This window comes from Lepisosteus platostomus, chromosome 1 (genome assembly GCF_059453375.1).
Source record: "Lepisosteus platostomus isolate fLepPlt1 chromosome 1, fLepPlt1.hap1, whole genome shotgun sequence".
Classification (NCBI taxonomy): Eukaryota; Metazoa; Chordata; class Actinopteri; order Semionotiformes; family Lepisosteidae; genus Lepisosteus; species Lepisosteus platostomus.
The window spans coordinates 50,918,493-50,930,247 of NC_142611.1; the positions used below are offsets into that span (position 1 = coordinate 50,918,493).

Sequence of the window (11,755 nt, forward strand, 5' to 3'; positions counted from 1 at the left end):
CGAGATCTTTCAGACTTGTTGACATCATCAGACCAGATGAGGGGGCATTAAGGTCTTTGGACTAAAGGTCACACGGGCACAATTTGGGGATTTCCAAACTGTTTAAACAGTGTTCTAGATATTTCTAACATTTCCCGTGCTCCTTCACTAATCATCTATCGCTTTTATCAAATATATCCGGTTTTTAAATGTAAAATAAAATACATATGTGCTTGTGTGATGCTTTGGCACTGTGTATCAGAGTTATAATTTCAGGTTATCCGCTCCGTTTTTCTGGGTACACTTAACCTGGAACGGAAAGCACATGAAAAGCAAATGTGTTCTTAATTTTTTGGCCTAGTAATGAAAAATAAATAACTTCACTTTTATTCATGGTTTTTAATTTGAATGGATAATTATGTAACAATCCGTTTTCATCTGTGACACCCTACTACAGCATTCCACATCATCTGGACAAAACTCCAACTGTAGCACGTGATGCTGGAGTGATAGGTTGTTTTATGACTCCTGTTAAAGTGTCATAAAGTAACAAGCTATTATGTAATAAGAGCGAGATGTTTCTCTTTCACAATCATGTACACTGCAGAAACGTGTTTTTTGAGTGGTTGTTACCATTTAGATTTAGATTTAACATGATTAAGTTGTTAAATTAAATCCACCCAATTCTTGACATAATCCTAGGGAACTGGTATCTACAACAGAAGGGCAGCATGGAGAAATGATAACGTTTCTGGACTCATGCCTGGTTGGGTTGCTGTTGTACTTTGAGTGAGGTGCTTGTCTTTGATTGCTCCTGTCCACTTTGCTGTATGAATGGGGAACAATAGGAGGCAGGCTCTATTTATATTTTTTTAAATAAAATACAAGTTTTATTAGAAACACAGTGTTGTTTAGCTGGAATCTGAATTGAGTGTTAAAGCAGTTGATGGACTTTGTCCTCATTATGACTCACTTCCATATTTCCCAGGCCACTAGTGACTTCAGTACAAAATATCTAGGTGAAAGGGTAAGCATTAAAAGACGTGCTGATTTGTGAGTATCAGTGACTCAATGTAATTGCCAGTAAATAAAAAAAATCAGAGTATATATTTCACCCAATTATATATTTTTAATTTCTTCTCAATAATCCCCTTGGTTTCATAAGGGAAGTAAGCAGGCTCTTCAGCTCCAGAGCAAAGAAAATGGCTGTTTTGTATTTGTTTGTTCCTTCTCAGCTTTTTGCATCCTCACACCCATGCCTGAGTTTAGGTGTTGTGTCCTCTGTATTCCACGCCTGTGAGGTTTTTCTTTCACATGTGAGAAATGTCAATTGTTGAGATACAGTACACATACTTTCAAACTGTGTTACAGCAATACAAACATCTGATGCAGTGTAAAAATATAATGATCAGGAAAGACAGTGTTATTTTTTTATATCTGCTCAAAAACAACTAAAATGATAAGGACGGTAGATCAAGGGTGTCTAACTTAACCACAGGCACCCCAGCAGAAGTCAGGTCCCAGCCACAGCTTTCTAAGAAGTCATTAAGAGTGTGATTTTCTAAAAGGGGTCTGTTTTACCTGTTTGTTTCAAATCACAAGAACCATTGATACTTACACAAACAGTTTGGTGAGTATCAAATCTGTTATTTTATACTATGACATGAATGAAAGTTAGATGCACTCTAGAATATTATGGAATTATTTATTCTCTTTACTGTTAACTTTATGTCACATCATGTGTTTAGACGTACAGATGTGTTCACAGATCACGAGATGAAATATTCTGGACTCTGACCATTACTCTATATAATCGCATCAGTTCCGCTTGTAACTGCATGCACATCTGTTGTAATGGCTTATGAACATGAGTATACGTTCAAAGTACAGTCCACTCCACCACTGACGGATGACCTCTTGATAACATTCAACAGTTTGATCTTGATTTTGAACTCGCACATGATATTTTACAAATTAACAAAAGATAAGACCATTTTCTGCTGCAACTGTGTTTCATTACTATCTTCTACATTTCTGTTAGAAATTATAATCGTTCATGGGTTCTACTTCCAAAAATGGTAGCCACTTAAGAATATAAGAAACGTTATACATAAGAGGAAACAAGTTCTCATCGAACTGTTTCTGGCTACCAGCCTCAACAGCATGGACATCGACCTCTTATTCTCTGTCCTAAATCTCTCTCAATTTCCACTTGAGGCTGCAGATCCTTGTTATACTGTTAGTCTTGATGTAGTCTTAAAGGTCTTAGACTTCCCAATGCAGATGCTGGTGGTTCACACACCTGCTCCTCTACTATCTAACAGTCATGATGTGCTGATTAAGGAGATACTTGGTGAAGGGTTTAGAAGACACATTCTCACAGGGAGGTTAATGTGGTTTAATTACTCATACTTACTGTTTTAAAGAAAACCTTTGAAACATTTCCGAGAAATTGAATAATATTTACGACAATATTGATTGTTTGCAGTACAAATGTACTTCAGCCCCTTTTGGAATGAAACAATTGTTATGTTTAAATACATCTGGTCTAGCATCTAAACAAAAATATTGTGTCTTGATAGTTTTCCAGCGATCTCCCCAGCCGAAAGACAAAAGTTAAAGCACTCAGATCCACTCAACCTAAGAAACAAAACAGACTTGACCCTTTGTTTTTAAGCATGTAAATCACAAGGACTGAAGGCCTCACTGCCAGAGAATGCAGAAAATAAACAGCAGTGACTGAATGGCTACAGGTTTTTATGTTCCCCAGAGTTTCCAAAGATTACGTTTTAATATAATCTCATGCGCAGTTCATTGCACTTCAGGGAATTTGTGTCAGCATAGTATGTTTATGGCACACAAATTGACTTAAACTTTAATATTAGCAGTAAAAGCCATCAGTTGTGCTCTCTCTGAGACTATGGACAGAATTGCAAATAGACTTAATAAAGCATTCGTCATGTTTTCAAAATTAACATATATCACTATGGGAAGAAATGCGGAACAAACAATACTGCAGCTGTAGCAATATATCTGTTGTAAAATTGTATTTAATAAAATGTACACCTTGAATTTAATTTAGGTTCAATGTTACATCTTGAAAAGATACCAATGAAAAAGGGGTCTTCGATACTATACTCTTCACCTGGAAACCAGATTCAAATGTTTGAAAGACCTTTTCCTTTGGCTTTCTTTCATTAAAAAATCAGTTTTCTATTTTCCCTACTTTTAATCAATATTTTATGCTACTGTTTAAATGTCTCTAGTTTTTAATCCAGATGAAGGTTGCCTTTAAAATGGCATAATTGAGTTCTCCTTATAGACAATATCTTTCTTTTTTATTCTGTTACTTTCGGGTTTCTATTTAATGGCACTGTACAGTTACCAAGAAATAGTGTTACTGGAAGAACCTGGTTATATTTAGGAATGGAGCTACTGGTAAAAATTGACCAGAATATTAGGTTGATGAGCACTGATCATTGATTCCTGATCTTCAGTCTCCTATATTCATGTTGTTGTGGTGACAGATTTAAAAATGAATAAATTGTAATAGGAGCATTTCAGACTGGGGATCAAGGTTAACACACATCCCTAACTTAAAACTAATAATTGCGTATATTTGAAAAGTCTGTACTACAATTGAAGCCTCCAAATCTTCAAAGGTAAATAATTGATTAGTGAAACATTATTTGTCATACTGGAGTGTTAGTATCTCTATAAACACCTGCTGCTAGTTTGTGCCTTCTGTTAATATGGAGTTACAACACATTGCACTTCTCCTGGGTCACTGCAGTGTGAGCAGCTGAGTTCAATGACCCCTGGAGTTGACAAAGATAAAGAAAAGAAAAATGATTTCCCAATTCTGCCACTTATCAGCAGTTGTTCTGTTTGTGTTCTGGCTCTAATGTTGTGTTGAAATGTCCGCTGTTCATTACATTAAACTTAATCTGTATGTTAATCTGGACAGTATGATTTCTCTAATCCTACTCTCTACTGACTTGTCAGTTACTACCCCTCAAAAGAGTCTGTACTCCCAGATTCATGATTGAACACACTTTTTTTCAGTCTCGGATGTGTGCGGATGTCACACAGTGAGAAAATGGGTGTGTAAAAAGACAGCTCCGTAAGGTTTGGTGCTTTTCTTTTTGCGCTTCAAGCTTCACCTTGGTCAAAGGACTTCCTTGTGTAGACACTTGTTAATTACCACAAAGTTCAGAGCTGACATGTGGGTTGCGAGACACATCTAATTGGGTCAGAGACTGGGGGGGGGAGGGTTCCAGGACTGAGTCAGAATAGTCAACGCATCATTCCACCATGTCATCTGTATACAGCCAGTTGATGAATTAGCCACAAGCCGTTAGCTCTGCCCATACCCAGGACATTTCCACCACCACCGCCCCATAATGAGTCCTGAGACCTGGCTAGCAAAGAGCTTCGGAAGCCCCAGTCAGAGGATCCGACCGGAAGACAGAGACACAAGAAATTGTGTGAGCGCAGGTTGTCCCACTGGGCCCAGGAGAGGACTCGGACACTCGGGACTGTACTGAGGGCAGCAGAGGAAGGCTCAGGCCCCCCCAACACACAGGACATTGGCCTTAGAGGAATCAAGGTGGGGGTGGGATCAAGGACCACATTGTTTGGGATGGCCAGAACTGAACAGGATGCCTAAGATCAGCGAAGGACCACACAGAGTTTCTTCACTGTGCCTAAAGGAGGCATGCTAGTCACCGACTGGAGCTGGTTTCAGGAGAAAGGCGCTACTGCACTGCTCCTTTCGGACACTGGTGTTTGGGTAACCGGGATGTAGTTGATATGGTCTGTGAAAGGTGTCTCCTTGAGTCATTGGAATCTGTGTGATGGGTTGATTGACGGACTGTAACTAATACATATATACTGTGTAGGATGGCTGTCTGGTTTGGTCTGTGGGTGCACTCCTGGTTCTGGAAGATATAAAGAACGCTTTGCATTGGGCAAAAAAAAGGGTCCTAGCAACATTAAAATTGCTAGGTGGAGCAGTCGGCTACAAAGTTCACTTTTAAAAACTGGTCGTACATTAAAGGGACACCAAACATCCTCAATGCATAGTGTGAAAAGACATTTCAGTTGAAATATGAAAATAAAGGATTAAAACTTCTAAAAGAGCCTTTATTTCAGGATGGCTGGTTATAAGCTAATCATCATCTTCTGTGATTTCCAGCCATCACTGAAATCATGACAGTTAAGAGTCATGTTAACAGTTCTTGTTCCGTACCTGTTGACGACAAGACGTTTTATCACGTCACAATACATCCTAGTTACGTGTTTGACTCTTGTGGAACTCGCGTCAAAAAAGACGGACAAAACTCTGAACCAAGTCTATGAAAAAATCGGTGGAAGAATTTATATATTAAACCCCGAGAAATCAGTCACGAAATCCTGGGGTCATCCGAGAAAATGAGTGGAAAATACGCTTAGTTCAATTCGGGGCAAAACCTATGTACTGTAATAAAAAAGTTTTATAAATAAATATATTTTGATAGAGATATATCTATTTTTATTTATCGTTAGAAAATAAATAACATTTTAAAAATCATTTTGAAACAAGTAACAATGAAGACTTGGTGCATATGCGATATCTGCACCTGCGGGTAAGTTTTCATTCCTTTTTTGCTTCTGTAGCGTGAAAGATGTGTCCAATACAGTAAGACCAGTATTGAAGTGTAGCTCTGAGGAAGGACAGGCTCTCTGTCCAACGCCCTCTTGTGTCGTTAGGCGGTATTAGAGTTTCCTTTTGCGGCTGTCGTGTCACAATTTGAATAAACGTGGAAATGACTCCAGAAACGAAGATTGATAGGGGGAATTAAGAAACAGAGGAAGTCACAACAGATTAAAGGTCTAAGAAGTTCACATATCATAAAGCAAAGTTAAACGAAAAAAAATGCATCAGGTGTTGAATCTCAAAATGTCAAGAGTTCCAAAAATGGCAAGAAGTCAATTACATCACATTATGTACTTTGTAAAATTCTTGTTCTATAAAAACAAGAACTGCAACCACAGAACTCAACCTCAAACAGAAGCATGTCAAATTCAGTTTGGTTGTGGCTGTCAGATGTAAGACAGAAAAGATCAAAAGTTGCCTACCCTTGCCTACACGACATCTCAAACTGACGGTAATAATCAATGTAGATCCTTCGCACAATGCAACCGTATAGTGAAGTGTAACTTTTTAAATCATTCTCTGACAAGCAAGACCATGTCTTGGGTATAAAGAGGATTACCATATTCTACACACGGTGTAATCACAATGATCACTTGTCCTTGTAAAACATATACGGTAAAACCAAAAGACAGCTTAAAACAGAGTATCTGAAGATTAGAACGCTATTAGATGTTGGAGATCAACTTACTGTATCCTTTCTTTTGAAAGGAATCATACAATCTCTTTAGATAACTGGGAAAAGAAAAGGTACACAATTCCAGAAGAGGTGTTGATGTGGATAATATTCTTCCAAGGACAGAGTCTTTCTGCTTTTCTTATTTAAATAGTTAACACCTTATGGATTTAACACAATTAGATTTTAAATCTTGTTTATAACTGGGAGTTCATTAAAAATATTTGAGAATTTTTAAATAAAGTTAATTTTAAACTAAACATTTTAAATGTTTTTTTTAATGTATTGATGTGTAATAACTTTTTGATATACAGTACAGAACTTCATTATCAATTGTATTTATGGTCAAATGGGTCATTTTATTTTTATTCCCCCAAAAAATTCATTTTTCATTGCATCCATTTCATGTGGAATGCAAGCACTTAGGGAACTCTTGCCAATATAAAGATCTTATGTGTACCCAAAAATGTTTGACCTGATGAACACTTGTGTTGTCAAAACCTTGACAAGTTAAATTAAACTTTTCTGGAGTAGAGAGAGTCTTCATCTGGTTGATCGTATTATCACTGCGTAATTAGAGAACAGCACCTTTATGATCTCTAGGTGTGCATTATTTTTCTACTTAATAGCAAATGTGAAAAAATCACAACTGAACAATTACAAGAGTGCTGTGAGTTTGGAATTAATAAATAGCAGAAATGGCTGCAGAGTGGTAATAGATTTTTTTAAACGGCTTTTAGGAGATTTTGTGCTCTGAGTGTTTCTCTGTTTGTTACCTGTGCTGTTTAGCCCCCATTCAAATCATACTCATATTTCATACTTTAAAATGGGTCCAGGTGTAGAGAGAGTAAAGCTACTGTTTTGAAACGTATCGCATCACAGTTTATTCTTTCATATTAACATTGCAATTTCTTTTTATAAAACCAGCCTGCCTTGTGCTCAACAGAATTGTACTACAGTAATTTTGTACTTTCTCAAAAACTCAAAGCCATTTTTAATTCTATTTCCATGGAAACTGTTTTCCATGTGATGACTATCCGCTTCTTGTGTGAGTAATAAAATGGTATTTTTAGTAACTTTCTCCTCTGCAGCCTGCCCATTCTTACACGGCTTGGCTCTTTGAATTGTTGAAAAATGGCTACTGTGTTTCACTGTGATAAAGGAGATTAGTCTCGAGGATTCCTTGTTGTGAGGTAAGACCACAGATATTTGTGCTTTTCTAACATAACTCACAATATTTTCTATTACCATGAACCACGTTAAAACTCTCCTGTTGGCTACAAAAGAATCGAGCGTGAGCAAATCTAATTTTGAACACTTTTTATAGTACTACTTTTCTCTATATTATCTGTATTATCTGTAAATTTTGGAGATTAAAGAGGTGGAGCGATGTCATGGTATTATTCAATACTAGCTGCAGGTATTGATTTGTAGGGGCATTAAGCTTCCAAGACTTGGGCCACAGGCTGTGCTTTTCTATGGGAGATTTAATTCTTTCAACAGCCATGCGCAGTCATTGCAACCTGGCAAGTAATTGAATGATTGAGTCAGTGAAGTAATCAGAGCGGTAGCACTGAGTGGTTTAGAGCTCTTGACTTCTGACAAGGGGGCTGCAGGTTTTAAATTCCAGGTTGTGTGGTACTTTGTGCCAATCACTCCTGTAAATACCCTGCTGTATAAATTACTTCATAGGTCATCTTTGTAAAAAAAACAGTTTGTTCTCAATTAATTATCTGGTCAAACAAAAATCAGACACAAAAAATATTGCATATTGACTGCACCTTCCTGGTGTTTAATTCCCTGTACGAGTACATACAGTCTAATTTGTTATTTTTTAATTCCACTTCGAATTTTACTTTCTCTTGAAAACTATTTCAGGATGTTTGAAGATGAGCCACCAGAAAATGTTGTTACAAACAGAGCGAAGGATGGTGTTCAGACTGAATTCATCTACCTTACATTGGTCTATGCTGGTGTTGTGAGCTTTTTCACACAGGTTTCATTTGAAAGGGTTTTACTATAACAGGAGATAAGCTTTCACACGATTGACAGGCTGGTCAAACATTTCAATCCAGTCAGAGTACAACTGTTTCCATTCCAGATGGCACCGCTGCCCACACCTGCCTACAGAATTATTCAGCTCGGACACAGCCTCCTTCCTCACAGAATACAACGAAAAATTCTGTCCCTATGGCTTCTCTGCGGTCAGACAACCACACAGAGCTAAGGATGAGCTTCAGATACACACTGGCAAAATGGAAAACACAACAACCTTTCGGTAAGTGGTTCTGTAAGGAGAGTGTAAAAGAGAATATGAATATTTTAAATAATAACAGTGGTGTTGAGTTTCTACACAACTGGAAGTTTGCCTGGTTATTGTAAATGTAAATTTCTGTGATAATCTGTTACCACAGTGGAAACCTATGGACATCCTTGAGGGAAAAGATCATGGCATCTCATTTTGTGTCAGGGCTAGCTATGGAGTATGGCAAAGCTAAGAGTATAAAAATATAGTATGTAAAATAGTACCTGACATTTACAAAATGGGTAATTAGAAATATTATTGCCTCAGTTTGAGTATTAACTTTCACTGAGGCCTAGTGTTTATAACCAGGGTAAACACTAACATATTGCTGAATATATTACGTATTCCATTCCAACAATATTGTAACCCCAACTCCGAATGTACATTTATACCAAAGTGTACTCAGGCACATTGTGTTGGTTGTTTTCGGTCTCAACACTGCAGATGAAACACATGAGAATTCAAAGTGCCATTCTTGACTGCTTCCAAAATAAAATCCCCTTAACACATTTCAGGGCAGACTATGTACGGCACAAACTCTCAAAGGCACCAACGAAGACCATCAAGGAGTACATCCAACCAGAGGGAGACATGATGCTGGACACCACCTATTCCCGGGCGTACATCTCACACCCAACTCAATACCCGGTCCCCGCAGTCAAGCCAGCCATGTACAGGCCAAGCTCTGCAAATATGGACGTCATACCCACATACAAAGGTACACTTAGCAGCCACTGTGGCATAAATGAACACAAGCGGTAAATAAGTCAATTTTTGTTGTAAACCCATTTGATTGGAAAATGCCAGCTGTGTGTTGGCTCACGGGTAAGAACGCTGCCATCTGCCTGTCGATACATCAGTGGTTTTCGTACTACAGGGTCAAACAGGGGCAGGAACTTTCTGCCGCTGGAATAAAGAAGATCTGGAGGGGAGCTGCGACTAGGATAAATGAAGGATCTGACGTGGTCCTGATTACTACAGGCTGGGGAAGAGGAAGAAACTTGTTCCAGTGTTCCTGGTTATCTTGTGACTGTTCTGATGTTTTTTTTTTACAGCCACATTAAGAAATCTCGAAACAAAGCTTAACTGCAGCTTCACGGGGGGAGAATGAGGAAGTATAGGTAGAAACCTACTACCTTCCCGCCTTAAAGCCACTAATCTTTGAACATGACACAGGCTAGGCAGCCCAGTACTGGAGGTTGAGGCTAGAGAGGCATGTTCCTCACTGACCGCACCACATCCTTGCAAAAGCCCAGAATGCTACAGGGGTCGCTGTGCAGCCAGGAACAAAGATCGCCACACAGCGTGCACCAGTGTTTGTGACATCTCAGTCACAACAGAGACATGTGATGCCTGGGTCATAGAGTTCAACCAGTGCTCGGGCAAGCAGCTACGATAGACAAGCTAATCTGTAACCCAAATTCATAACAAATTACAGCAATATTTTTAAAGAACAACAAGAGACAATGTGATATTGGGCTGGGGATTGTACAGGCACGGCAATTACTTACAAAAAAAAAAAGGCAAATGTTTTAGTGCAACAAAACATAACAGCAAACTTATACCTGACCTACTGACGGTGTTCGTATTTTTCTTTCAGATGATTATCGTGCATGGGAGATTCCAAAACAGGAAGTCATTAGAACAGCAAGTAATCTGAAGCTATGCAGTGCCAAGTTCAGCAATACCACCGCCTTTCAGGATGACTATGGGGCCAGACTCCCAGTCAAGTCTGAAAAGAGTTACAAGCCAGTCCAAGAGGTCAAGGAGCCCATGCCTTTTGATGACTTGACAAACTACAAAGTGGAGTATGTATGTCATGCGGTGCAACCTCGATTACGCACTGAGAAGAAAGCCTACAAACCCCAGAATGCCCCATTTGATGGCCTAACCACCCACAAGCGTGACTACAAGGGCTTAATTGGAGAACAGACCAGACCTGTCAAGCCAAAGGTTGCGTGGCAGAATACTGCACCCCATTTCGAGGCGTCAACAGAGTTTCAGGACAAATACAAGCTCTGGCCTGTGCAGCCACAACAGCCACGCAAGAGTGTCAAGCACACACCCCCAGAGGGAGCCATGGACACGATCTCAACAACCCACGCGGACTTCGTAGGGCACCAGGTTCAGCCGCCCAGGCCTGCACGCCCCCCAGTTCAGGAGTGGAAGAAGGGAGAGCCGTTTGACGCTCAATCCACCATGAAAGAGGATTACCGACCATGGGAAATCAAGAAGAGATCCCCAATAGTACAAGTCGGGGAAATCGAGAAGCCAGCCGGCCCATTTGAGAGCACCACTACCTTCCAGGCTCACTATGTGCCTCACACCCTGGCCCGTGCCACCAATTACAAGCTGATGCCAACCATGCTACAGTCTCAGCCCTTCAATGCTGATACCACTTACAGTACCAGCTATACTGCAAAGGAGATCAGGGTCTGTCCTGCTAGCTTCCCTGTGCCACCGGGTTTTGAGCACGAAGAAACGGATCCTCTTGGCCATAAACTCTACCGCACTATTTCGACCAGGGATAACCACACACCAGCTGCAGTAACAAAAACGACCAGCAGACCAAACCACAACAGGATACCGTCCGCCAAAAAAGAACCAGCTAGGAGCAGTTAAAAGGGAGGACAGGTCAATGTTGGTACTGCCAATATGCAAATGCTTTCTCAAAGATTTTTTTAACAATGTAAATCAGTATTGTGAATTTTTATACATCCGGACTTTATTTGGCAACTTTGTTTTGGTTTTATCAGCTGTGTTGACCGAGATATTGTATTTTGAAAATGTGCAAATTAAAATGAATTTGCAACAAAATCTTGCATAGTCGTCTGTCCTTCAACTATAACATTCGACAAATGTGAATTTCCTTAGAACACAGAAACCAAAGTATTACAGGCGAGGCATGCAATGTATACATGAAGAAAAAAAGATGTAAAAATGACATGTATTCAAAGTCTGTAGCTTACTTTCTTTAGTTTTCACAAGAGACTAACGTGAACATAACATACAATGCATTGCAAAAATATTCTTGATCCTATCTCTGATCCCTACTTAATATTATTTTTAATATTATCATTAATAATAAATGCACCAAAAG

At 39.1% G+C, this 11,755-nt stretch overlaps 1 protein-coding gene across 2 annotated transcripts; it reads left to right on the forward strand.

Moving 5' to 3' along the window:
• Positions 1-4,891: 4,891 nt before the first annotated feature.
• LOC148678076 (stabilizer of axonemal microtubules 2-like) lies at positions 4,892-11,472 on the forward strand. 2 transcript variants are annotated; one of them, XM_088631391.1, is made up of 4 exons: positions 4,892-5,606; positions 8,452-8,628; positions 9,171-9,373; positions 10,256-11,472. In XM_088631391.1, the coding sequence occupies exons 1-4, from the start codon at positions 5,569-5,571 to the stop codon at positions 11,275-11,277; spliced, it is 1,440 nt and encodes a 479-aa protein (XP_088487517.1). In that variant the 5' UTR covers positions 4,892-5,568; the 3' UTR covers positions 11,278-11,472. The 2 variants fall into 2 exon arrangements, with proteins under 2 accessions (XP_088487517.1, XP_088487526.1); XM_088631400.1 differs by lacking the exon at positions 4,892-5,606 and adding an exon at positions 6,640-7,543.
• Positions 11,473-11,755: the final 283 nt, after the last annotated feature.

Coding starts and splice junctions, on each gene's coding strand:
- LOC148678076 (XM_088631391.1), top strand. CDS start 5,569: ATGAAGACTTGGTGCATATGCGATATCTGCACCTGCGG. Junction 5,607..8,451: donor TGCGATATCTGCACCTGCGG/GTAAGTTTTCAT, acceptor TTTCCATTCCAG/ATGGCACCGCTGCCCACACC. Junction 8,629..9,170: donor GAAAACACAACAACCTTTCG/GTAAGTGGTTCT, acceptor AACACATTTCAG/GGCAGACTATGTACGGCACA.